The 27853-nt window shown below is 49.0% G+C and overlaps 1 protein-coding gene across 15 annotated transcripts in view; it reads left to right on the forward strand.

The window, feature by feature from the left end:
- SHANK3 (SH3 and multiple ankyrin repeat domains 3) overlaps positions 1–27853 on the forward strand; it is a 383319-nt gene that overhangs the window by 183503 nt on the left and 171963 nt on the right. For 12 of the 15 annotated variants that reach the window (XM_049813564.1, XM_049813569.1, XM_049813570.1 and 9 more), the window contains 2 exons: positions 1949–2136; positions 21855–21878. In XM_049813564.1, the coding sequence (XP_049669521.1) occupies positions 1949–2136; positions 21855–21878 (212 nt within the window). The remainder of the gene's footprint in view (positions 1–1948; positions 2137–21854; positions 21879–27853) is intronic. The other 3 variants (XM_049813568.1, XM_049813571.1, XM_049813567.1) reach the window with 2 other exon arrangements.

Genomic DNA, 27853 nt, shown 5'->3' on the forward strand with positions numbered 1-27853 from the left:
GCGTGAGCGGGCGGCAGAGTGCAGAGCTGCAGTGTCGGCGAGGCGCGCTGCGCTGAGCAGATATTTCTGCGAGCTGTCTGCAATAGCTACATTTTCTGCCTGCTTCTCGTGACTGTTTCTAAAAACATAAAGGGGCCTTTTAGAGATCTGAGCTGGTCTTTAGTATCTCTGCATTGACTAAAAATGATACTGGAGTGACATTTAGAAGTATTATAAGGAAAGGGTAGCTATTTATTTCTTATTAAGTGTTTTTTCCCTTGATGGGCTATAACTTGGCGCAGCAGTGAAGCAGCAGGCTTCTGGGCTGAGGCTGGCAGGTTACCTGGCGCACATCCCCGGCGTGACAGTGCCTTCTACTGAAGCTTTGCACCTGCGGGTGGCAAGTTTGACAGGAGGATTTGGGCAACCTGCTGATGCCAAGGCGGGAAGCCGTGCCTCTCGTGCCGGGCCGTTTGCTTTGGTGTTGGGTCGCCATTGCTGGTCTCTGTGCGGCGGGCATCCGCCGGCAGTGCTCCGAGACGGTGGCCGTGCTGCTGGGGGAAGCTCAGACTGTCCCAGGCCAAGGGACGCCATCCTCTCTCCTGGCTGTGCCCCGCTTTCCGAGGAGCCGTGTACCCCTTTGGGTTACGGCCATTTCTGGGGGCGCACGTACAGGACGTCCCTTCCTGCCTCAGCAGCCGTTCCCCGCTGCCCGCAGCACCGGCAGCGGGAGGGTCTGCGGGAGCAGCCCCTGCTGCACCACCGTGCCCCCGACCCTCCTGAGGGCCCGGGGGGCAGCAGGAGGGTGGGTGGGGGCAGCCCCGTAGGGGCTACGGAAACACGGCCCCACGGACCTCGGGGACGTGGGGTGAGGATGTACGCTAGTGAGGGGCTGCTAGTGCAGACCGCGGCGGGGGGCTGCCACTGCGGGGCAAAGGGGCTGCAAGCACGGAGCTGGGGGACGACGACGGGGGGGCTGCAAACAGGGCGCTGCAGAGGCGGCAGAAGGGACCCGCCCGCTGGAGCGGCAGCGGGAGCCGGGGCGCTGCCCGCAAGGCTGCGGCCAGCCCCGAAGCCCCGCCGTGTGCGGTGCGCGGCGCCGGCAGGTCGGGGGGTGCGGAGGGGACCCCCCCCGCCCCCGGCACTGCCCCCGTGCAGAAGGGCACGGCTCCGTGTGTGTGTGTGTCCGTCCCCGCCCCGGGAGCGGGAGCTGGGCACCCCCGCGCATCCTCCCGCTCCCGAACTGCTGCCCCCCTCCCCGGCACTGTCCGTCCCGTCTCCCCCCGCACCCTGCCTCGCCGGGCACTGCCGGTCCCCCCGCCCCCCCGCCCCGCACACTCCCGTAGCCTGCCCCTCGGGAACTCCCCCCTTCCCGAGCTGCACGCACCCCCCGGCACTGCCCCTCCAACCTGCCCCCCCCGCCCCCCTCCCGGCACTGCCCCTCCAACCCCCGCCCCCGGAGCCGCCCCCCGGCACTGCCCCCCGCTCCCTCGGCCCGGGGCAGTGCGGCGCCGGCGGCCGCCAGGGGGCGGCTCGGTGCGCGGCCCCCAGCCCCGCGGCGGCGGCGGCGGCGGGCCGGGGCGGCGGCGGCGGCGGCGGCGGCGGCGGGGGCGGCGGCCGGGGGCGGGAGGCGGCTCGGCCGGCGCCGTCCCCGCCCGCAGGGGGAGGAGCCGCCGGCGGCGGCACCTGCCCCGGGCCATGGTGCGCGCGGCGGCGGCGCGGCGCCGGAGGGAGCGGAGCGCCGCGCGGGGCGGGCGGCGCCGCGCCATGGAGCCGGCGGCGGGCGGCGGCCCCCCAGCCGCAGCCGGTGCCCGCGCCCGGGCGGCGCCGCGGCGGCCGGGGCTGCGCTGAGCCCCGCGCCCCCCGCGGCCGCGCCGGCCCGCCCCGCCATGGCGCAGCCCGCGGGCCGCGGCGGGCCGAGCCGCGAGCTGCCGGGCATCAGCACCGTAACCTACGTCTTCGTTTACAGCCCCGGCGGCCCGGCGGGGCCCCCCGGCCCCGGCGCCGAGCCCGCGCCGCACGCCGCGCCCGCCCCGCTGCGCGGGCCCAAGCGGAAGCTGTACAGCGCCGTGCCCGGCCGCAAGTTCATCGTGGTGAAGAGCTACGCGCCGCAGGGCGAGGGCGAGATCCAGCTCAACCGGGGCGAAGCCGTCAAGGGTGAGTGCGGGCGGGGGCCGGGGCGAGGGGTCGGGCGGGTCTGGGGGGGGAGGGCCGGGGGTGACACCCACCACCGGTGGCTCCGGGCTGCGGCCCGGGGGGTTCCCGCGCCCGCCACGGGCTGTGGGCCGGCAGCACCGGTTGCCCCGTCTGTGGCCGTGGGGTCCCGGTCTGTGAGTGGGGCTGCAGGGCCCTATCCCGGCTGCGGGGCAGCAGAGCCGTGGGGTCCCCGGTCAGCTCCAGCCCCGGAGTCCCTCGGTCAGGCCCTGGGGGCACGGGGCTGCCGGCCTCAGGCCAGCCCTGGGTGCAGGTCCCTCAGTCAGGCCACGGGGTGCTGGTCAGGCCCCAGGTGCGGGGCCGTGGCTCTTCAGCGTGGCCCTGGGGCTCTGGTGGTGCAGTCGGGCCCTGGGTCCTCGGTCCCACCCTGCCACACAGGGCTGTGGGCACCGAACTCTGCTGGGACCCTCGGGAGAAGCGGGCGCCTCTCTGAACCCTCTTCTCCCCAGCCTGGGGTTGACCGTGCGTCCTGTGCGCTGCCCCTGCCTCGTGCCCTGCCATGGGCTGTCTGCAAGGCTCCCAGTTGCCAGCCCACCGGCTGAGAGCAGTGGGGGGGAGCGGGGCAAGGAAGCACTTCTGAGACAAAACTCCCAGCCACACACACTGAGGAGCCATGGCGATGCACAGCTCACGGGGAGATGAGAGGCTTAGAGGGATAATGGCATTGCCCGTTATGTTGGGCAGACTTCTTGAAAGACATACAAACCCTGCAGTAGGTCGTAAGCCAGCTTCCAGCAGACAGGGATGAGAAAAGGCTTCCTCTGCAAGCGGGCTAATTCTGTAGTTTTTCACAGAAAGTTTTAGGATCTTCTTTTCATCTTCCTGCCTCCACTTTTTTTGCTGATGCCTCTTACAGTGCGGGCTGGAGCAGTCGCTAATCTGACTAGTTGCGTTAGCTGTAATGTGGATCTGAGCTTGGGAGTGGGAGACAGGGCTTGCTGTTCCATGCTCTGAACTGCTGCTTCAAAAGCACATTAGACCTCTAAGTCCTGCGCTGTGGATGCTGAAAACCTCCCTTGGAGGTGGCAGTCCAAGCAGACCTGCTGTTGCCCCCACGAAGGCAATTTTGTCCCCTGAGTGAAGGAGGAGGAGATAGATGTGAAGTGCCTGTGACTTGGCTCATGTGCCAGATGGTGAGGGTCTCTGCAGCGGGGTAGCTGGAGTTGACGGGTGTCTGATGTGTGGAGCTACCCTTCGTGTGGTCGCGGGTTAAAGGTGTTTGTTTCCAGGAGGCTGGAAGGAATCAACAGATGGACAGGGCTTTTGGGTCAGAAGTGCTTTTCCCATCTCTTGTCTTCACCCACTTACCCAGTGTTTTCTGTCACACCCTTCTGTATGTTCTCATGCATTTGCATTAAGTGGGTGGTCCTGTTGCCATTCCTTAGTAATTGCAACAGAATCCTTAATTCACGTATTCACCTGTAATTGTTTGCATATCTTCTTCATGTGATCTCCAGAGAGAAAGCAAGTTGTGGGAAGTACGGTGGGGATGACTACGACGGGCAATGGCTTCTCGGAGCTGGAGGCACTCTCAGCTGGCTTTCTTAACGTGTGGCTGAGAAGGCTTAATAAGAGTTAAAAGAGAATCACTTCAGTGACTCGCTTATGAAAGATCTCCAGGCAGTGTAGATGGGCAGTTGCGCAGTTATTTACTGCTTTTGAGATGCTGATTAATTTTTGCGAGGATAGGAATATTGACAGTTATTGGATAGGGTGCCCTGGGGTTGCGGACAGGTAGAGTGATGGGGATAAATGGAAACCAGCAGTCTGAGCAGAACTGCTGCGGCTGGTGCTTTGTCATGTTTGGTGGACTCGTGACTCCTTTGGAAACGGGGTGATTTTCAGTTGGTGCGAAGAACTCTCTCACACCCGGCTTGTGGGAAATAGAAGCTGGAATAAGTGAAGGTCCCTGACTGAGCTAGTGCTGGACTTTGGCTTTGAGCTAACAGGGGTTCCAAGGTGCTTGCAAATGGGCAGCAGCTGTGAGAGGTGTTGGGAGAGTGTGGTTTGAGAGGACGCCTGGCCATGGGCAGCTGTTTTGTCAGGCTGGGGGACTTCAGATCAGGGTCCTGAAAAGGATGTACCAGCTGGGTGGGGACTAACTGAGCTGCCCAGGAATTGAAGTGTTGGGGGGTGGAGGGTCCTGGAGGGAGAAAGGTGGCAGTTGGAGGAAGCACTGACGTGTGGTGGGTATGAGCAGAAGAGCTGTTTGTGGAAGGATGGGAGCTGATTTGGGGAGTGGTGTCAAAGAATTGCTGGAAGTAGTTGCCTGATGAGATGAGCTACGTTTGGGGAGATGTGCAAGGGCAAAAGCCCCTGCATGGAGGAAGCTCTCCGAGTGTGATGCTGAGGGAGAAACCTGTCTGAAGATGCAAGTCTGAGAGAGGAGCTGTCTACAGGCAGGAGTGTGCTGTGGGAAGGAACCTCCACAGGGAGGGCAGCGCTGAGCAGGCGGAGGCTGGGGACAGGAGATCACCGACGTGGAAGCTGTGGTAGGGCTGGTGTCTCATCTTAAGACGTATTAGTGAGGGCACTTGACAGCCGTCCCTGTGATGCAGTGAAAGTCAGTGATTTCAGACAACTGGGGCTGCAAGCAGTTACTGTCAGAGAGGAGAGTGGCAAAACATCTGGCGGTTTTTATCTTGAGAATTGCAGAGAAGATGAAGAGTTTGAGGTAGAGTAACATGAGCACCTCTGCAGTGTGTGCGTGGAAGCCACGCAAGGGTTTGTGTATGGCCCTGTTTCAATCATGACTGTGTTACGAAGCAAATGCTGCTTGTTGGTGTGCTGTCTTGAGAGAAAGCTGAGGATTGTTGAACGTTCACCTAGGGTTACATTCAGAAGTGGTGTTCCTTGTTAAAAGCAAATGGACTCCTGCGAAAGATTCTGCTGAATGCTGATGTTAAGCGAAGGTCTTGCATACTGGATTTGGTGGAGTGAGATATGCACTGAGCCTTGCTTCGTGTGATGGATTTCCTCAGGGCTTTTCAGTAGGAGTTAGTTTGGTTTCAAGAGCACGGTGAAAGTTAAGGGTGTCTCTCTTGACTGTATACTGTAACTGTCCTGGTAGCTGTTGGATGACAAAAGGCAATAATCAATACAGTTATTTCATTTGTAAGATAGCTAAAGCAGAGGAGAGTCTGCCCTTGATCTGCTTGTTACTGATAATGAGAAATGAAATGAGATGTGAGCGCCCCAAGCAAAGGGAGAACCAGTAGTCACCAGCACTGAAATCACAAGGTCACAGGGAGAAATGGTTCATAGACAAGGCACAAGGAGGATTGAATCTCCAGCCTGGAAACTAGGGAGAAATTAGGAACACTATGAACGTGCTGCTTTTGGAACCTCATTTCTTTGCACTTTGTGCTTAGGAGGAGTTGTTCTTGAGCAACTGTTACCATGTGCATCCAACAGTAGGTTTTCCTCTCTAGTGTGGTTCCTTATTGACATTCCCTACTGCAGTATCTAAGCTAACCCTCTGTGAAATAAATGGCAAACTGAATTTCTGTTGGTGGTGGTTATGGTTTTGTTGAATTATTGTAGCAGTTCTCGTTTGTGCTGGAGGTTGTTTAGATAGAGGAGATTCTTTTACTTCTGAATAAGGTTGTTATTGCACAGAGAATATAGTTTTTGTAGTGGAAGGTTTTACAGTTTCTGTTTGATGATCAGCCAGCTAGTTTCCTCTGGACTTTCTTTATCCAGCCAGAAACATTTAAGAGAGGCTGCTCATGCAGAGTTCGCTGTGGGCTGTAGGATCCCTGCTGCCCTGTGGGAAGGTTGCTGTTCTGGTGGTTAGATGCAGGTGGTTAGTGTCAGAGCCATTAATAACTTGGAAGGTTAAGCCAAAGCTTTAAACTTCACTGTCAAACTATCTGTGCCCATGGTGATCTAGAGCAAAGGGGTGACAAACAGCTGCCTTCTCCCTAGACTGCAGCTCCAGCATTACTCTCATTCCCAGCACTGGAAGAACAGAGTTGGAGAAGGAGTTCTGTGATCAGTGAGTTGAGTCCTTGGCCCTGTGTGGCTCTACAGTCACCTGTGAACTGATCATGCTCTACCTTTAAAATTGCTGACGCTTTCCTCCTGCTATTCTGGTGGGGAGGCTGTTCTAGAACCTTCTGGACCTCAGGTTCATCTCTTCTAACTTCTGAAATAAGTGTTCATGGCTGGTTTAATAATTTTTTGATGTGCCTTTAGACACAACAGACTGCTGTGATCTGGCTGTGAGACATCAAAGGCACTGTGACCAGGTCCTTGTTTGGAAAAAGGAGACTGCTTTTTCCTTTCCTAACAAATGAAATGACTTAGTCACGAGTACTACCTGCTAGCCTTATTTTAGTCATCCACTGAGCAGGGATCCCAGGCTTCACTGGCTCTGATGAGGGAGATGTGTGAGAGCGGTATCCCACCTGACAATGCGAAGCAACTCCTGGTGCTCGTTGTCTCCACGGCCTCTTCAGCTGGAGCTGCCCTGTCCTGTGGGCGCTGACTCCAGAGCATTCTCCACAGCACCAGACAAATCTGGGAGTCATTGAGAGCCTGTTGCCCTCTGAGCTTGTGGTGCTTCACTCTCTCGGTTCTCTTGTAGCCCTTGGGTGCCAACCATTCTTGCTTTCCACCTGAGGAACTCTTTAACTTCCCTGGGGAGTGAAATGCATTAAAAAACTGTCTTTAGCTCCAGCATCGTGAGTTTGCTGAGAGCTGGACTGTGAGAGTGGATGACACCAAGCTGGGAGGGAGTGTTGGTCTGCTTGAGGGTAGGAAGGCTCTATAGAGGGATCTGGACAGGCTGCATCGATGGGCTGAGGCCAATTGTGTGAGGTTCAGCAAGGCCAAGTGCCGGGCCTGCACTTCGGACACAACCACCCCATGCAACGCTACAGGCTTGGGGAAGAGTGGCTGGAAAGCTGCCTGGCAGAAAAAGACCCGGGGGTGCTGGTTGACAGCCGGCTGACTATGAGCCAGCAGTGTGCCCAGGTGGCCAAGAAGGCCAATGGCGTCCTGGCTTGTGTCAGAAATAGTGTGGCCAGCAGGAGCAGGGAATTGATCATCCCCCTGTACTCGGCACTGGTGAGGCCGCACCTCGAATACTGTCCTCAGTTTTGGGCCCCTCACTACAAGAGAGACATTGAGGTGCATTGCATTCCAAAGAAGGGCAACGAAGCTGGTGAAGGGTCTAGAGCACAAGTTTTACAAGGAGCAGCTGAAGGAACTGGGGTTGTTTAGCCTGGAGAAAAGAAGGCTGAAGGGAGACTTATTGCTCTCTACAACTACCTGAAAGGAGGTTGTAGTGAGGTGGGTGCTGGTCTCTTCTATCAGATGGCTGGAGATAGGACGAGAGGAAACGGCCTCAAGTTGCAGCAGGGGAGGTTTAGATTGGATATTAGGAAAAATTTCTTTACTGAAAGGGCTGTCAAGCACTGGAACAGGCTGCCCAGGGAAGTGGTTGAGTCACCATCCCTGGAGGTATTCAAAAAGTGTGTAGACAAGGCACTTCAGGACATGGTTTAGTGGGCATGGTTGATGGTTGGACTCAATGATCTTAAAGGTCTTTTCCAACCTAAATGATTCTATGAATTCTGTTCCAGTTCTCTGCAGCCCTAAGTTACTTGGAGGTAATTAGGCATGAGTGTGGATCCTACCAGGCCTTTGGATAACAGGAGTTGTTATCTCTCTTCCGCGCGTGCTGGAGAGAAGTGGTGGCAGACAGCTGTGCAAAGCTGTGCCCATCTGCTGTGGTATGTTCCCGTGTATCTCCTGTCTCATGGCTTTACCAAAGGTGCTCTGCCTTGAGCATGGCAGTCTTGGACACGTGCCGTGGAGTGACTTGAATAATACCTTGTTTGGGAACCAATCACGAGGCTTCCTAATTGGTTGGCTGAGGTTATTAGGTCTTGTGGGAGCCTAGGATCTATGCTTCTGTGCTGTTTGTCTAGCAGTCAGTGTTTGGAAGTTAAAAGATTTTTCAGGAATAACGAGAGCTTCTTGAGACATGGATAAATTATTTCCTCTTGCTGTTGTTGGAAACTCTGAAAAATGAGTCATGGAAGAGGAAAAAGGGAAGAATTGCTTATGAAAGACAAAAGAAAATGAACTGAATAAAACTAAAATATCTCAGGGACGTGAAAAAAATTGTTTGGAAGAAGTGGGGGGTTTTGTTGATTACGATATGTACAATTGCATGGCCAAGCCTGTGGTGACCAGGTGACGGGGTACGATGCTGTTCCCTTTCAGGTCAGCAGGACACACAACGCTTTTCCGCTGTAGGCTTGGGTAGTTTCTCTCCTAGATCTAAGCAAGGTCCTGTCCCTGTGTGGTAATTAGTCTCTGGTTAGCTAATGCCACAAGCTCCTGGAAGGGGTATGGTAGGGCACTGGCTGAGCCGCAGAACTGGCCCTCGACAGAGCCCAGTGGTCCTTGTCTGGCTCCTGACCCCACAGAGGAAGATCCATGGTCCCTACTTTTAGACTGTTCTCCTGAGGCAGGTGCACATAAGCAAGTGTTGTTTCTCTTTTCTGATTGTTTCATACTCACTTTCAAGCCACTTAAACATTTTCAGCCAAATTTGTTCTATGTGTGGAGGTTTCAAGGCCAAGTTGCTCAAGACATGGAGCTGAGGGTGGGGAAAGCAACCAGCTGATGGCTCATTGAGCCCGGTGGTCCCAGCCACCGAGCCTCTGCAAGCTCGATGACAGCCATGATGTGATCTGTCATGTTCTGGCCAAACAGGAGTAAAAGGGTGGCTGGGAATATTATGGTGGGAAGAGGTGTTGGGCTGGGGCAGATGCTGTGTGTGCACAGGGAGCCATGGACATGGGGGTGATGGGTTTTGTAAGACATGGGCTTCCAAACTGGCTCAACGGTGGGCTGCAGAGTCAGTGGACTTTGTTGTATCTTGCCTAGTATATCTCTGGCTGTTCTTGTTTTCATAGAATCACAGAATGGGTTGGGTTGGAAGGGACCTTTAAAGGTCATCTAGTCCACCCCCCCTGCCATGAGCAGGGGCATCTTCAACTAGATCAGGTTGCTCAGAGCCCCGTCTGACCTGACCTTGAATGATTCCAGGGATGGGGCATCTACCACCTCTCTGGGCATCCTGTGCCAGTGTTTCACCACCCTGTATTTTCTGTATAAATACCTGACCTCTTTCTGATCCCTGCTGCACTCTTTATGCCAGTTGTGTCATAAGACAGCTAATTATGCCTGATATAGAAAAGTATCTAATCTTACTGGTTTATAAATATGTTACTCTTCAGTTTAAGTGTTAACTTGTTCAGATGCTCAGTGGAAGTTTTGGTTTTTTTGAAATCCCACTTGCCATTATATGCCTGTTTTTATCTGCTTAAATACACATTGCTTTGCCATTAATGCGCCCCATTCTTTATATCTTTTCCTGCAATTAGTTTTTTTTATACCTCTGATCAACCCTTTTGTTCTTCTCTAACCCAGTTTGGTTTCTCTTGCAAATAAATAGGTCTTTGTGATTGCAGTCTTGGGTGCTGTCCAGGTAGATCTTGCATTGTTTTGGTTAAGTGATTTCAAATAAAGAGAACATAGAATTTATATACCCTGTTCAACTTTTTTAAAGCAAATAAACTTCACAAAATTCAGGAATATTAAATATATATTTAGCTTAAGCTGTGAACCATACCTCCCTTTCCTCTCCTTTTGCATGCTTATTCACTTGTTAAATGTTGGTAACAGCCAATGTAGGTCACAAATAAAGGTGACTGTACTTTATTTGGTGTTTCTTCAGGGGTGTTACAATTTGGATTGCAGTTTACACAGTTGTTCAAAGGCTATCCTCTGACTGTACCCTCCCATTTATTGAGGAGGGGGCTGATGAGCTGGGTTATGTTGGGAAGTCATGGCATCATACTCCCCAGTGCTTGCCATCACAGGGCTGTGTAGCACCAGCAGCTCCAGTGTTGGGTTTCTCTGGGATTACGTAGGAGGCCAGTTCTTGGTAGCTAGCATTGAGCTGGGCCCTGACACCTGAAATGTCACTCACTGGTCATTTGGTAGTTGGAAGAGACCTGGAGCATGGGAAGGGATGTACTTTCTGGAGAGAAGTGCTATTTAGTAGGCAGTGTCTTCCATTCAGAGCTGGCTGCAGGCTTGTGGTGATTTTGAATTGCATCCACTGTAGCAGCATAATCTAGAAAGAAAGAAAGAAACCAAAAGCCTGGGTGGGAGTGTAAGGGTTTCAGTTCTGAGGACCCTGCCTCCCTGATGAATGCAGGTGATCAGAAGTCTGTTAGATAACATGCATCCACCTGGACAGCCCCCAGCACCAGGGATGTGTCTGGATGTTGGGACAATGAGCGTTTGCAAGAAATGGCCATCAGATCCCATGAGTTCGTGAGGTATGTTAGAACACTGGGGAGGAGAGGAAAGTAGCTTGTTAGAGTCTTACAAGCTTTCTGGAATGCTCTTTATGGTCTAATATCAATCAAGGATTAAGATGGTCGGGTAGGCTCTGATGAGGACAGTGCAATGGGAAGAAGTGTCAAAATCTACTTCAGTGCAAAGAAGAGATGGAGATTCCCTCAGGACATGCGGCACAAGTAATCCCTCTATGATTATTAAAGCTGCCACCAGTTGACATTATAAACTTTATTTTTAGTAATCCTAAACTATGGGTAGAAAAATTGGTCTCGCCTAAAATCTTCTCGCTCTGTTTAAAGTTTAATTTTTGCCACAGATCAGGCTGCGCATGTTCAGGCTCCTTAGTGTCATCTGAAGGAATAAGAGTGCTTGCTTGCTGAGGGGAGGGCTTCCGTGCCTTGTGCTCGTGCCCTGGGGCTCAGAGCACTGAACTGACCTAGGACAGGCAATCCCAGCCCCTTCCCTGAACAAGTAGGTAATTTGCACACACAAATTAGATAGACTGCATCCTGGCATCAGGGGTTAATCTTGAGAGTTGTTGTATTTGAAGACAGCGTCAGACACCAATGCCTGTGTCGCTGCTGGGGGCTCTTCGGGTGGTTGTTTGGATCAGGCTCCGCTGGCTGTATATATCGCGTGTAGAAGACATTCTCTTGGCACGTGCTTAAGCTGAGTGGTTTTTATGATCACTAGCAACAAAAGTTAACAACAAAACCTTGATCCTGTGTTTCCCTTTCTAGCTTTATTTCTGTGAATGAGTTTATTACGGAGTGTCTCTGTGCCTACTTCAGGGCTAGGAGGGACTTGGAATTACTGGTGAAGCTTTTCCTTCATACAGGAGTCAGGAAATTCTCCTTGTGTTCCTTCTTGTTTTGTCTACTGGGAAGGTCATTTTGAAAGAGATGGGAAGAAGCCAAGATGCGGCTCGTTGCTGTAGCCTGGTATGAGAATTATACAACCTCTTGGGACTGCTGTCTGTCATAAGTCCTGCTTTTGGCTGTGCTAAATTTCTTTACTTGAGGTTAGGACAGGATTTTTCCACTGAGATCTTAGGTGTTGCAAGTCAACAGCATGGTTTCTAGATTGTTTGAGCTACTAAACTTAAAATGTCCTGCTAAGGCCAAATAACCCTTCTAGAAATCAAGGTGTCCTTGACAAGAGATTCTCCGCTTAAGAATTTGGAGAAAAAAAAATAATCACAAAATTAAGGGAGGATTTAGAGATGATGTCAGGAGAACAGCATCAGGACCTTGGTTTCTCTGCTGCACGTAGGAAGAACAAAACTGGCCTGAACTGTTGTGGTCCACTTGCCTCCAACTTTACTTTCCATTCAGGTACACTGGTGGAGAGATTTTGCTTGCTTAGTATATAATAAATCTCTGAAACTTTTTTGTATTTTCTTTTTTCTTCAGCATAAATTCCTCTGCCAGGGAATATTAGTCTTCAGAACTTATGGGAACTTCCTTCAGATGTCAGCTTTTTCCAGTACCTGCTTTCTACAGAGATGCTCATTATATGTGTAACACCATACTGGTGAGATAATTAGATGCTGGAAGAAGAACCATATAAGATACAGAGTTTGTATAATGGATATCGTGCAGGTATGCAGTCTGTCCTATTGTGCCTGTTGCCTGCGCAGGCCTCGGCTCTGCTGCCTTTGAGTATTCACACTGAAGCTTTAAAGTGTTTGAAAACCTTTAGGTCAAGACAACTATTTTCTGCAATGTTCTGGATTTTTCATTCTTTCTTCTCCTGCCTGTTTTTAATTTCTTCTCTCCTTTTATGAAAAGAAGGGTAATAAGCATTTCCTATGTCAACAACTTTGTGTTTGCTGAATATGCAATGAGTGATGTTGCCCCAGTGCCTCTCTGAAATACACCAAAATGAGACTCCTTAGTGTGTGGATCAAATACCATTTGAAAGTCATATAGGTACCCAGTGTGAGGTTGGATTATTGCATATTGGCATAAAAATGATAGTATTTGTACTTGGCATCTGTGATGATACGTTGAGAATTCTTATCAGCTTGTCACTGTAGGAGAGGAAACCTTGTTGACAAGTCAAAAGAACGAGATACCATCAAAACTCTTATTTCCGTAGCAGAAATCCTCTGTCTCCTGCTTTCCCCTCAGGGACCTGGTACCTACGGCAGCATCCTGAGCTCAGCTGCACAGTGGGTAAACAGAAGGTTCCCAGCAGAGTTTATTGGAGTGGTTGTACTTGGCTTGTGTGCATCAGTTCAGTAGCTGGACCCAAGTATAGAGAAAACATACATGCTTGAGATTGACTAGCACAGAAATTGTCCTTTATTTTTAGTCTTATTTCCAACAGGTTGTTCAGAATGCCCCTGCCTCTTGCATCTTCCTGTTGGATGGACTTTTTCCTCTGAAGATATGTTGGTTTTTCTCCTAAAGATACACTTTTTTTTTTTTTAACCAAACCTATCGTCCAATTTGTTCTTCATCCACTGGATTATCTTCTAGTGCTGCAGTACTTACAGATGCAAGTTCTTGGGGAAAAATGTCAAACCAATCATCTTAATTTGACATTGAGAGTGTTTTTCAGAAAGTGTGTTTGGGGGGTGGATTTATGCTCCTGAACTCTTTCTGAAGGTCTTTCTCCATTTCCTATGCTTTGCCTACATCTGATTTCTACAGCAGAGAGAAATTTGTCTCTAAATAGTGCACTGCTAAACAGTATGCTTGAAAGCATAAAGAATTTAAAAAGCATCCTCCTGAGTGGCTGCTGAACCAAGGTACTTGCAAAAATAATAGCCAAGGTTATTCCCTTCTCAGGCTTCTTCTAGCAAGATAGTTCTCCTTAAAACGGTGACGTTTTCTGCCTGTTGACACAGGAAGCACAGGCAAATACAAATGTCTCATCTCATCTACCACATGCTCCTCTACTTTCTGCATCTGTCAGATGCACTTTCAGGACAATCGAGTACTGACAGCTAGCATTGCCTCTCTGTCTTAAATCAAATTACAGCAAGGTTTGCTTTGGCTGCCAAATGTCTTCAGTCAAATTCTAGGCAGATGCTTGTAGGTGCTACCAAGCCATCTTCTTGTGAGCACGACCCATCCCATTCCCAGACCGTGGCTGATCAATTAAACAGTCCTTCCTTTTAGTTCAATCTCGTCTTCAGCCCGTACCAGTTTTGAACATGGCGCCAGCTCCAGCTGCCTTAACTAAGCTGCATGCCCCTGATAATCCTTGACCTGCTGTCACTCCATAGCTGAACAGGCCTGTTCTTTTCTGCTATAACTTTCTTGTGGCTTCTTTCTTAAAAAAACATGAAATAGCTTGAAACTTGTGTTCGGTTATGACAGAAAATTTGCCTGTTCGTATTCTCAGAACTTTATTTTTATATGTATATGTGTGTATGTCTGCCTGTCTCTCTAATTTTACATAATCCCACAGCCCCTTTCTGTTATCTCATAATAAATTTCACACAACCCTACCAGACCCCCACATGCCCCAAAATGTTCCTGCTTGTCACGTTTCCCCATTCTTGTTGGTGGCAAAGTCTGGGCTGCCCTCCCCAGCGCCGTGCCTGCTCATTTTCCTCGCTGCCCGTCAGTGCAGACCCACAGCGTTTTGCTCCTCTAGTACGACCTGCTGTGAATGTTTGTATGCCTGCGTTTAATGTATGGCTTCCTCTGGTATTTGTGATTTCTGTTAGTTTTAACCAGATACTGTACTGAATCGGGTGCTTTCCCCTTCCATGTACCCTTGCAGTCCCAGCTGGGTGGGTAGTCTCCAGGATCTATCTTTGCACAATAGTTTTCTATTACAAAGTGACTATTTTTTTCCTCCCCAAGCTGTTTTCCCAGCTCTGGAAGTTTTTCTTAAGATTTTTGTCCGTTGCACTTGAGCTGGTTCTGTAAAGGGCAGGAAGTCTGATAATTTATTTTTTTTTTTTTCCCTCTTATCAGCTTTCTGTAGGGTTTCTCTGGCTGATCTGGCACCCTTAGAAAGGAGAGGCTCAGGTGGAAGATGCATTCTCCCAAAGTCTAGGATCTTTAAAATCTGATCCGGAGGCAGTCATGGCTCGCGCAGGGCAAAGACGCCTCTGACCAAGCATGTCCTTGAGGGCAGGAGGCAGCGAGCACAAACCAGGAGCAGTTGGTGGCTGTTCCTGGGGAGCTGCTGCAGGTACGGGCATGAACTGCCGAGGTGCTGGGCTGCAGCGGCCCTCGTGCAGACTGACTGTGGGGTTAGGGTCACCCTCTTACTGGCAGAGATACCATTACGTTTGAAGCACCAGTGCAAGTCTCCTCTCTGGACTGGGGGAAGTTGAAGGCTGTCGGAGAGGTGGGGGGTGATTAATCTGTCTGCGTGTGGCTGGCTGATGTACATAGCTACACCTGAGGTAGTTGTCTGGGCTGCCTGTAGTCAGTGCTAAGAAATAGCTCTTCCAAAGTGCAATTTATCTCCTCCCAAGTTAGACATTTAAAATAAGTCTGATGAATCACACTCTGAAATAGACTATTTCTCTGTTGACTAGCTCAGATACAGATAGCCTTTTAGCTGTGTCTTTCATCTGTCTTGGCCATTAGCAGTGGCTCTTGCAAGCCATAGCAAGGGTTTGTTTGACTTTCGCATCTACTTTCTGTCCAGAAAGCATGCTCTGCTCTTGTCTTTAACGTCCTGCTATGGAAGTTAATGAAAAGGGCAGTCATCAATCTGACAGTCCTCACCCATCCCAGGTGGGTATTAACCGAAGTTATGGGTCTTCTCTTGGAACCAGCAAAAGGTTTCCTAATGAGTCATCGTGCTTTCCCAGTGTAAAGGCTGCTTTCCATGTGGCCAAAGCATTGCTTTGTGAAGGGAGCAAGAGACAGATGTTCATGGCTGCCTCAGTGTACACCGATTCATTTAAGTAGTGAATTCATATCTTTAATCTTTTAAGGGTGAAGTTAATTAACGACTGAACAAACCTACTGGTGGGTGTCTTTTGCATAAAGATCAGATGTGTTTCTATTCAAGGCTTTCCAGCTCAGGAGAGGTGAGACTGGCACTTTAGCAGTTTGCTCCCAAGGTGGAGCTCTGTTGTTTGACTGTCTGGGACTCTGCTGGCACAGAGGCTTGGTAGATAATCTGAATCTTCAGCTTTGGGAAGAAGCGTGCCAGCAGAAATCTCTGTGCCTGACAGTAACAGCTTGCTTCAAATCCAGCCACATGTTTGTGGATTAAATATGGACCTTGGGTCTAACACCTGTAAGACGCACTAGGGGCTGCCTCTCTTGGGCTCTCCAAATGATACATCACAGTCTCCTAAAACTAAGGGCATTGCTGTCACGCCAGCTGGGAATAGCTGGTGGGCATGAGGGGTCATCCTTGGTGTGTTTTTCTTGTCTTGATTAAGAATTAGTAATGATCCACATAGTCTGCTCCTTGTTTAAAGCTTGCTGTCAAATCATATCTGTGTATTAGCATTTTCTTTTGATCCACTGCTGCCTATCAGAAGCAGCGTTTCGTTCTCGGTGAGCTCATGATTGATATAGTTGAGTAGAATGTTGGGACAGTTGTTAATATAGTCTGCCTACAGACAGGGCAAGAGATGCTGCTGCCTCCGCGTGCCCAAGTGCCAGCATGTCGGTAGCTAACTCACAGGGAGCCTTTGGGAAGGAAGGCTTGGGTCTGAACTGGGTCTTGGGGAGAGCTCAGCTCTGATGTAATCTAAAAGCTAAACCCAGGATGCAGATCTTGAATCCCATCCATTGGAGGCATGGAGGGATGTTCCAGCAGATTTTTAGAAGGTTGACGAGGAGAAGCTATGTATTTCTAAAATACAAGTAATGATAAGAATGATTTTCTGTAATTTCTGTATGTTACCTCTAAATACTGTTTGATTAATTTTTAATTGTAAGAATAATTGCAGTTTATTAGGAGCATGACAGTTAAAGTTCAAGGCAGTTGCTTTAGGCTGCTGTAGCAGGTAACTGGAGAGATGCCTAGTGCTCCGTATGAGTTCATAGCCCTAAAGGACAAGGGGGACCTCCTCCTTGGAACTGCAGGGGCTCATCTGGGGGCTGAGTGTCGGCCAGGAATAGGTGTCTTTGGAGCAGCTTTTGGCCAGCGTACTGCAGGTCTGCAGGGAGAGGCTTTAGCCTGGCATAGATCCACAAGGCATGCACTTTAGATAAAGATTTTGGTATGTGGCTCGTGGTTGTCAGCCCAGTGTCCAGCCCTGTTCTGATCTGCCCATGCTTACTTCTTCAGGGCAGAAGTTGCTGGGAGAGGCTCTGTGCTGGCAGAAATCAGACCAGCTGTAATTTGCCTTCTGGCCTTGCCCAGAGCACTGCTGGCCTTTAACTTGATGAGAGTGTTCTTTGCACTTGTATTCAGCTCTGTTCTGTGGTCCTGAGACCTAGATCTGCTGGGAGTTTGGCAACTTGTTTAGCTAAAACTTGTGATCATCATAATATTTGAACACAGGGATTTCCCATTAATAGGCTGTCTATAGTGAGCAGCAGCACAGGCAGTACTGAGTGTTGAATGTCTGCTTATCAACAGCATGGTCCTTTGAGACTTCTATTTGTTAGATCCCACAAATCATTTTTTCCTTTATGGCTTGGCTAGATAGGGTAACCAGAAGAGCTGATCCATGCTGCCCTTTGTAATAGACCAGTTTACCCACTAAAACAGTTGTGGCCTCTGACTTGGAACTGAAATAGTTCATTTAGTTTAGTTCAGTTCACTCCCAAAGCTATAATTATGATAAAGGAAATTATATTCACTTTAATTCTGCATAAGAGCATCCACTTATAAATATGATTTGCAGTGACTAATACATTTCAGTTCAGATCACTGATATAAATTAACTGATCTTTTTGCACATCAGAGCCTTGACATTCATTCTTGGTGACAGATAAAGGGGATGCACCTGGTGGTATAACCTTGCTGATCCATACGAAGTGGTCGGGATGCACACACATTTTTCACCAAGGTTTCTATTTACAAACTTCTGGACATAAAAATAGTAAATGTAGTAGCAAACTTACTGTAGTATTAAAAAATAAACAAACTCCTCCCTCTTTCTTTTAAGGTTTAATTAGGATATTTTTGCATTTTCTGGCACTTCTTCCTGCATGTATAATCTAATGGTTTGGTCCTTGAGCACTGCTTTTCTTTGTCCTCTGGGAAAAAGAGTTTCCTTGTACTCCCACTTCATCACTGAGATTTCTGTAGGCTGTAAATCACATATTAGACAGAGTTAAGGGGCATTACAAATGCACAAAACCAGCATACTACCAAGGAGCATACAGGTACTGGAATGCTCTCTGGGTTTTGGGGGTGGTTTTGGTAACTGTTGGCTAGACTGTCCTGGGAGTACATGATGGGCTTGCCTCTTGCCTTGGCTGCAGACAGACCTGGTAACGTGGCAGAGATGTGTCTTCCTGCCAGACATAATGGCAAGTAAATTAGCAGCTAAAACGTGTTTTGTAGATGACCTCTAAACATGACCTGTTGGAATTTGGGGGTGCCATCTTAGCGAAATAGTCTGTCTGTCTTTGGAAACTGCTTAAATTAGTAAGACATACTAGTCAAATGCATTTAGGTGTGCACTGAGCTGGCAGCTGTCCCTATTTACCTTCCAGAATTAGAAAATGCTTCATTAATTCAAGTCAGCATCTTCTGTATGCCTCAGCTTGACCTTAGTAGTGTCCCAGTTTTTGACTATGGGGGCACACAGACCTATTATTAGAGGGAAAACTCAGGTGTGAGCTTGCCAGGCTTTAGTTGCTGTAGGATTGATGTGCCCTAGGATAACTTAGTTTCTGCTTGCTGAAAGAGTGCATGGACTGTGTTCACAGCAAGGTAAGGCTGTGCATGTGGACAGCTGTGCAGGGTAGCTGAAACACTGACTGTGTGTTTGCATACTTTTGTGTTCCTCAAGAGCATGCTTATATAGTCAGGTTCTTAGACATCCAGAGAACTGCCTTATGAACCCCAGCTTCTCTCTTTATGGGTGTGTATTCTTCACACCTGTCAATTTAATCATAGGAACAGGTTTGAAAGGCCTGTGTAACATTCTGACTTGGGTATTCAACCTGATCTGGGGATCTGTGTTGAGGATGCTGACGATTCCTGTGCAGCACGGTGATTGTTTGAGCAGGTTTCAATGTTCTTCACTCAACTGAGTCTGAGAGCTTGGAGCTCAACCTGGGAGCAAGCAGGCCTGAAGCACCTTGAGGGCAGGGGCTGCTGGGACAGTCAAGTGTGTGCAGTCTTGCTGGACTTTGGTCTGGTGCTTCCAAATCCATGCTTGAGATGAGTGCATGTTTAGCATCCTGTTGTGGTTTAACCCCAGCCAGCAACTAAGCACTACACAGCCACTCACTCACTGCCCACCCACCCAGTGGGATGGGGCAGAGAATTGGGAGAAGAAAAAAAAAAAAAGGTGAAACTTGTGGGTTGAGATAAGAACAGTTTAATAGAACAGAAAGGAAGAAACTAATAATGATAATAATAATAAAATGACAATACTAATAAAAGGATTGGAATATACAAAACAAGCAATGCGGAATGCAATTACTCACCACTTGCTGACTGATGCCCAGTTAGTTCCTGTGCAGCAGTGTGCCCCCCCCCCCCCGGCGAACTCCCTCCAGTTTATGTACTGGGCATGACATCACATGGTAAGGAATCTCCCTTTGGCCAGTTTGGGTCAGCTGCCCTGACTGTGTCCCCTCCCAACTTCTTGTGCCCCTCCAGCCTTCTTGCTGGCTGAGCATGAGGAGCTGAAAAATCCTTGACTTTATACATAAACTTAGTATAAGTTGACTTGGTCTAAACACTACTTAGCAACAACTGAAAACTTCAGTGTGTAGTCAACATTCTTCTCGTACTAAATCCAAGACATAACACTATACCAGCTACTAGAAAGAAAATGAACTCTATCCCAGCCGAAACAAGGACACATCCTTGCAGTGTACACAAGCACTGTGCTGAGGATTGTATTAGTTGAATGTATAGGACTGTTCACATCTCTGCACAGCACCAAGAAGTAATAAGGCATGTGAGGCCATCTTCTGCCGTTGCAGGGGATTTATATACACTGATGTTTCTTCAGGCTGTTTGGTTCAAGAAGCTGCTAGAAAACACGCCAACTCCTTTTCTCTTGCTTACTTCTATGCTTCTAGAGTGACGTTCCCCAACAGTTCTTTGCAGCATTACAGTAGCATGTTTCCCTGTAGGTGCAGTGAGAACCATATCTGGCAGTGCCATAAGCCAAGACCCAGAAAAGAATCTGGGCAGGGAGAGGCTGACGGTGAAGTGTGGACCCAGCTTTTACATTAGGATGCTTTGACCTGCAGCACCAGCCACCTTCTGCTTCATACAGCGTGGCATGGATGCCCATCTGCTGAGCTGGAAGGGCCTGTGCCCTCCCCATACAGCTCCTCACTGCATCCCAGGTTGGGCGATGCAGGAACTGGCACTCTAGCACGAAGGCTACAGTGGTGAAGTGGGAGAGGTCCTTGCCTGTTGTAAAGGAGGAAGGCGTGTCTTGATTTAGCAGTACCTGAGGGTTCAGCATCTTTTGGCAGGTGCTGTTGACTCTCAAGGGACAAGAGGCCTTCCAGAGGGTTATAGATAGATTGGACCATTGGGCAATCATCAGTGGTGTGATTAACAAGTCCAAATGCCGGACTCTGCACCTAGGATGGAGTAATGCTGGGCACAAGTGTAAACTGGGAGAGGAGTGGCTGGAGAGCAGCCCTGCAGAAAGGGGTCTGGGGGTGCTGGTCGGCAGCAGCTCAGTAGGAGCCAGCAGTGTGCCCTGGCAGCCAAGAGGGCAAACTGCATCCTGGGGGACATCAAACACAGCGTGACCAGCCGGTCAAGAGAGGGGATTGTCCTGCTGTAGTCAGCGTTGGTGTGGCCTCTCCTTGAATACTGTGAGCAGTTCTGGGCCCCACCATTTGAGAAGGATGTGAAGGACCTCACATGCATCCAGAGGAGGGCAACCAAGCTGGTGACAGGGCTGGAAGGCATGTCCTCTGAGGAGCGGCTGAGGACTTTGGGCTTGTCTAGCTTGGAGAGAAGGAGGCTGAGGGGTGACCTCATTGCTTTCTACAGCTTCCTGAGGAGGGGACGTGGAGAGGGAGGTGCTGAGCTCTTCTCCCTGGGATCCAGGGACAGGATGCCTGGGAATGGTTCAAAGCTGCATCAGGGGAGGTTCAGACTGGACATGAGGAAGCGTTTCTTTACCGAGAGGGTGATCACACACTGGAACAGGCTTCCTTGAGAGGTGGTCAATGCCCCAAGCCTGTCAGTGTTGAAGAGGCATTTGGGTAATGCCCTTAACAACATGCTTTAACTTTTGGTCAGCCCTGAAGTGGTCAGGCAGTTGGACTAGATGATTGTTGTAGGTCCCTTTCAACTAAAATACTCTATTCTATCTGGATGTAGGCCAGAGGAAGGGCAAGAATTCCGTGGAGAAAGCCAGCAAAGAAGGATAATTTAGAAAGCAGTGGTTGGAAGAACAGGTGTTGGTATGTTTCTTGATGATGAAATTAGTTGTTCAGGTCTGGAATCACTTGGAGCTTCTTGAGGACTTTAGTGGACAAACCAGATAGACATCTGTCTGGGTTAAGATTTTAGGAACATCAGAATCTTGTGGACATCCAGCTCAGCTTAAACAGGACATATGTTGTGTGACTTTGGGCTTCTGGATGTGTCAGCAGCATGCTGGTTTATGCAGAATTGCTGTTGTACACCATGCATCAGTTATGAGAAGGGGGATCGGGAGGTGAGCAGGCTGTCTAAAGGAAGAATATAGTGGGCTTTCTGGATTTGAGTGGGAAGTGGTGCAAGGAGGAAAACAAAAATGCTTTCTATTTCTTTCCTGGGCAGAGGGGACAGAGGAGACTCTTTTTATTTTTGTATTTAGTATATGGACTATTTTATAAAATAAATTTCCTTTTCTGTTTTGGACTGGCAGGGCCTTGCAGAATGGTTTTGTCCCTTGGCTGTGAGGCCATGGGGTAGAAGAGTCAAGAACCATTGTCCTCTAAAGGCTGTATGGTTAGAAAGTGTGCGGACCTCTGGGTTTTGGTAAACCAGACACTGTGGGGCCAACATCAGTGGGCTATAGGATGCCAGGCTGTCAGTGCACTGTTGCTACCCATGGCCCAGGTGTGTCCCAGTGACTGAGCTGGAAACAGCTCTTGTGCTTCATTTATGTGTTTTTCTGCTTTGCTCTCTGCTTTGCTAGTGCATGTGTCCCATGTTTTTTCTCTTTCATTTTCATTCATGCTTCGCAGTAGAAGAGCAGCTTCGTGAACTAGGTAACTATGAATTTTTTTTTCTCCACTCCACTGCACCCTTTTCCACTTTTCTCCTTGCCGTGTCCTCTGTGTGTATGTGAGTTTACTAGGGCTTTTGGAGACCAGTCTTTCCTCTTCTTTCCCTGATTCCTGCTGTCTAGCCTGGATGGGGTTGGGGGGCAGGGTACGAGAAGGGACCTTCCTTTCCTATCCTGCTGGTTTTCCCACAGTTCCTGAAGCTTCTCTGTTCTTGTATGTTTCTTGTGATGTACACGGGAAGACCAGCCAAGGAGATGCACGTGCGTCCTGTCATGGTTTAACCCCAGCCGGCAACTAAGCACCATGCAGCCATTCTTCCCCCAACCCTGGTGGGATGGGGAGGAGAATTGGAAAAAGAAGTAAAGCTTGTGGGTTGAGATAAGAGCAGTTTCACTGAAATAAAATAATACAATAATAATAGTAATGAAAAGGAAGATAAAAAGAGAAATAAAACCCAAGAAAGACAAGTGATGCACAATGCAATTGCTTAGTGCCTGCTGACTGATGCCCAGCCAGTCCCTGGGCAGAGATCTGCCCCTCCTGGCCAATTCCCCCAGTTTACATACTGAGCATGACATTCTATGGTATAGGATATCTTTTTGGCTAGTTTGGGTCATCTGTCCTGGCCATGCTCCCTCCCAGCTTCTTGTGCACCTCCTTGCTGGCAGAACATGGGAAACTGAAAAATCCTTGACTTAGGATAAGTGCTACTTAGCAACAACCAAAACATCAGTGTGTTATCAACATTGTTCTCATACTAAATCCAAAATACAGCACCGTACCAGCTACTAGGAAGAAAATTAACTCTGTCCCAGCTGAAACCAGGACATGTCCCAAGAAGATACTCCTGTGGCATCTGGTGAGAGCTGTGCGAAGGACTGAGCTGATCCCAGGAGAGTCTCTGCAGAAGTGCTAGCTATCTGCCTGCTGCTTGCTGCCGAGGTGGTGCAGGACAGCAGAGAAGAGGCAGTACCAGACCCTGCTTCTTCCCCTGTTGCTTATGAACGAGGTGGCAGGAGTTCACACCCAGTTCATGTGGTCTTGGCGTAGGTTGTTTGGATTTTTTTAATGCTAGGATGAAAGTGTTTGAGCTTAGTCAGGAGGAATGGATACCATACTCTCCTTTGTGATACCAGTCCCCCCCAGGCTGGAGATCCAATCCCCTAATCTGAGGGTGTGACTGGGGAGCATCGGGTGAAACAGAACTGACCCCAGGAAGGGCTGTGCACCACCAACGTCCCCATCTACTCCCATTGCCCTCTTCTGTGGGGGAGCCCTGAGCTCAGCCCCACTGACAATGCCATCTCTTTCCCGTGTCTGCAGAGGCAGCCCCATCACTCCGGGCAGATGTCCACTCACTGCCAAATGGGTCTTGCCCCTTGTTCCAGCATGGGGCGGGGGGGAAGGTGGCTTTAAACCCGGGGGCTGCCTCCTCCAGGCTGCTCATCCTGATGGTAAAGCTAGCTGCTAGTTGACGCAGGAAAGGTAGAGGAAACTCTGCATGGAAGTGAAATTGTCTTCCTAATTCACATTGAATAATGGTTGGCTTCCGCCTGTAAACGTTGTTGTAGTTTACAGTTACAGGCAGAGCTGGCAGTTGAGATTGCCACGTGCCTTCTGGGCTTTCCCAGGCTGGCTTCTCCCATCCACGGTATGTGTTGTGGCCTTGGCATGGGAGGGCAGCCATCCAGACTGGAAAGTGGGAAGAGGAGGCACAGCTTCATGGGAACGCTATGGACAGCTAGCAACTAGCTTCAGGGTAAGGTGCAGCAGAGACAGCACAGAAAAGGAGGGAGGCAGGAGACCAGGAACACGTTTGGAAGCATTTTTCTTCCCTAGGATGAAACTAGACCCCTTAGACTGTCAGAGAAATGGGCACTACTGTTCTCAATGAGAGTAGGCTCCAGAAATCTACCTGCAGACCTGGAAAAGTGACACCAAGCATGTGTTCAGCTGTGATTATTTTTTTTTGTAAGCTTACACTGTTCGCAAATGAGGTTGGTTTTGTGTGTTGGTGGCAGTAAGCACCTTCCAGGGACCTTTTCTGCCAAATTTAAGTCTGTCGTCTGGAGTGTCCAAGTGTCACAGCTGCCTGTTCAGAATGTTTGTAAGAGTTTTTTGTTTGTTTTAGACACTATGAAAATGTTTTATTTCAGCTGTAGTTCTGAACCACAACTGGGCTCCAGTTCAGTTCCAGGCGCAGCTGGAACTTGTTATTTAAAAGATCATTGAGGCAAATACTTGGTATAGGAAAAGTCATACTAAACAGTTAACTTCAGGCACATTAACGGTTGTTGAAAACAGAATGTTTTAGTGAAAAAATGTGAGACATCATAATGCACTGGCAGCTCCACCATGATGATTTATCCTGTTGTAAACAGTTGCCAGTGTTTCCCTGAAATGCTATTAGATTTGCAAATGCTGATTCTGCTTGGGAGTGTTTCCTGGGGCTCTGCTGACTCACAAGACCAGATCTGTGCAACGGGGTTGTCTGCTTGGCTGGCTTGACCAGGACAGGAGGAGGAACCTCTCTCTCCCATGGGTACCACCCTGCCGCCAGCCCAGGGTAGGTGCGAATGTGTGATGAGAGAAAGCTGATCTCATCAGTCTGCAGTTGGAGCCTGGCAGGCTGGTCAGTGACGCGTATCCCAAACCTTGTCTTGTATGTGAAGTGCAATCGCGAATTTGAGCATTGCTGTAAAGGGATTCTCTGTTCTTTAAGGAACAGAGTGCTTGCCAGTTTATCGTGATGTGCACTCATTGCTGAGCACAATGAAGTGCAGAATGATGTGCTCTAGTGGAGTGGGAAGCGCTGCTTCAAGAAGGAGAGAGGAAAAAAACCCCCGGTGTTATCGATATCTGCTTCAAATGTAGCAGTATTTCTGTTGTGCTCGGGCCTTTCTCCTGCCATTTTTACTGGGAACTTTCCAAAAACACTCCATGCTGTCAGTATTGATCTTTGGATCTGGTCCCTTTTAGTAGCCTTTGACTCTTAATTAAGAAATGGAGTACCTCCTCTACCTATACACAGGCTACTTGCTCTTCATCCTTGGCTTCCTTGGGCTACTTCAGAACCACTCTTTTAAGAATTTTCATAAAAAAAGAAATATTTTTCTTTTCCTCCCTTGTAATTTTCTTTTGAATTTTTCTTCCCTCCTCTTGCTTTGTGTCAGGGATGCTGCCCTAGGACTTCCATGAAGCATGGCTGTGAAGGACTCATAGCTCTTTCCTATCCATTTTCTAGACAGGAGTTTCTCTTGCTTTCCTAGGCAGCTTCATTAATTAGCACCTTTCTTTTCCCCCTGAAAGGTTTTCCTTCAGTTTGCAACACTTACAACTTGGATAGCATATGTTATAAACCATACGCCATATGAAGTGTTTACTGCATGTACATCTTACTGGGTTGCTAACTTCTAGCCTCTGCTGAGAACCCATGTGACATTGGGATCACTGATGAGATTTCACACTAAACACCTCTTTCTTAATATCAAAACTGACGAGCAAGTTCAGGACAGTACTAAGATTTCATTGTTATATCTCTTCATCACTCTCCCCTTGTTTTTTCTTCTTTGTCATTTGTTGGTCCCTAACTTTTCTGTAGCTGAGAAGTGCTCTTGAAATGAAGTTGTCAGTGTTGCACTTGATGCACGGATGAGGTGGCACATTTATTGTCATGTGTTTTGTTCTCCTGATCTTTTCCAAATGTTGTTTGTAGTTATGGCAGCTATTCAGAAGTCTTAGTACCTGCTTGCCATGCTTCTGGGGTCTCCTTGCTTTGGGTTATACTTAGTTTGAATGCAATAAAGTGTGAGCTTCTCAGATTTTTCTTGAAGTTTGCTGCATAGTGCACATCATACAAACTGCTGTCCATGATTGTACGACAGCCTCCGAGGCTATGTATTTTTCATATTCCTTGCATAATCATTATATCCCAATTAGCAACAGTAGTTCTGTGTGATGGCAGCTCAGTGCAAGGGCATCTTCTCTTCTCTGCATTGTTTTCCTTTAATATAAGAATCTAAAACAGGTCGTGTTGATCAGGACAAAGGACTGTGTGGTTCCACTTCTTGGTGACAGTGGCCCAAAGCAGTGGTCTGCAGAAGACTATGAAGGGAGGAAGGTGCATAGCAGTGCTTGGCTGGCAGCTGGGAGGTTACACTTGTAATGACTCAAGGCTTAATTTATAGCTTTTGGGGATTTTTTTTTTTCCTTTCATTAACTTCTCCAGTAGCCTATTGAACCCATGATAACTTGTACTGTCAATAATGTCCTGTGGCAAAGCATTCCTCAGCTTAGTAAGCGTTGTATGAAGAGTCTTCCCTGGTTTAGTTTTGGACCTGCTGCCCAGCATTTCGGGTGATGCACCCACCTCTTGTGTGAGGAGAAGCAGTGAATGGCTGATGTGTGTCCGTCCTTTCCTGGCCATGTGCAGTTCCACTGACTTCCCACTCCACTGGTCTCTTGCAAGCCGAAGCGTTCTGGTCTATGTATTATTTCATGTGCAGGTGTTATTCCAGACCTTTGTTCTCCTTTCACCTCCTGTGGAGCTTCTTCCAGTTCTCTTTGTCACTTTTAAAATGGGGAGACTGGAGCTGTGCATGTTCTTAAATAGGTGGGCACGCTCGGGATTATATGGTGGCTCAGTGACAGCTTTGCTCATGCTTGATCTTGCTGAACCTGCAGCAGCGAGAGAACAAAAAGTTTAGGTCCCCTCCTAAGCTGAAGTAGTGCTAGGGAGCGATCTTGGGCCCAGCAAGAAGGAAGATATTGATGATGCTGGTCTTCATCGTATAATAGCATGCTAAAGGATGGTTATTCCCACCAGCTTACACCTTGTTACAGAAACAGGCTTTAAAAGCCCTTTTAACCTTGCATTAACTATGGAAATTAAAGAAAAAATAACTTTAAAAAATACAAAGCAGTTAAAAAGACTTTCAATTTAACATTTCCTTTCCATGTTCCAGGAGCGAGCAGCATTTGAAAGCTCCATGCTTGATCTTTTTTTTTTTTTTTATTTGTTGGTACCTGCCATTTTGGGGGAGTAAAGTGAAAGCTAGCTGCGATGATCTAGAGCAGCAACGTGGAATCTAGACCTTTTAAGACAGGGCAAAATAAACAGTTTCCAATCCTGATGCAGCTCTGGCTATCTGTGCACTGAACTACCTTGTGCAGCATAATCACATCCTTATTTTCAGACCTGCTGCTTGGAAGGCACTGCAAGAGTGCAAAATATGATCAGCCCTTCAGAGACCAGATAAACTCATCCCACCTTGAGGCTCTCCAAGGCTCTGTTGCTTTCAGCTGCTTTTGGTCCGATGTTCAATGTGGCATTATATTCCTCATAAGCTAAGCTTTTCACAAAAAATGAAAAGGATAAGAAATAAAAGTAGTAGTAGAGGGACAAAGTGGAAATGCACAGAGGAGAAGGCAGGGAAGGGAAGGTGTGGGGATAAGCAGAGCAGCGTGCGTCGCTCGCTCCAGATGGAAGAGGTGGGAAGCTGCCGATGTCTGGCCACTGTCTCCAAGAGCGGCGGGCAAGCCCTCAGCATTGCAGGGCTGGTTGGAAACGCCGAGGTGAGTCACAAGCTGCTTTTGCTGCGCTGTCTGCAGGACTGGCTAACGCCGTGCCTGGCTTCAAGCGATGGTGCCAGGAGCGACGGCAGCTGCACAGAAGTGCCTTCCCCTGCCCCGGCTGGGGTCTGCGCATCCCTCTGGTCTCCACGGGAATGGGCTGCGGGGGCGGCTCCTAATCAGAAATGAATCCTTCCTTTCATCTGCTCCCTTCCCTCACTCACATCTGTGTGGGTGTTTCTGTCTCAAGCAAATTGGATTGCGGGTTGATGAAGCAGCGCCTGTGGGAAAAGCGGCGAGCGTAGCTGCCGCGCTCAGGCCGGTGTCTAGAAGCGGCAGCCCCGTTCGGCGAGGAGTGCTGGAGCAGTGGCAGCAGCCAGCTCTGG

The sequence above is a fragment of the Accipiter gentilis genome, chromosome 11 (genome assembly GCF_929443795.1).
Source record: "Accipiter gentilis chromosome 11, bAccGen1.1, whole genome shotgun sequence".
NCBI classification, from domain to species: Eukaryota; Metazoa; Chordata; class Aves; order Accipitriformes; family Accipitridae; genus Astur; species Astur gentilis.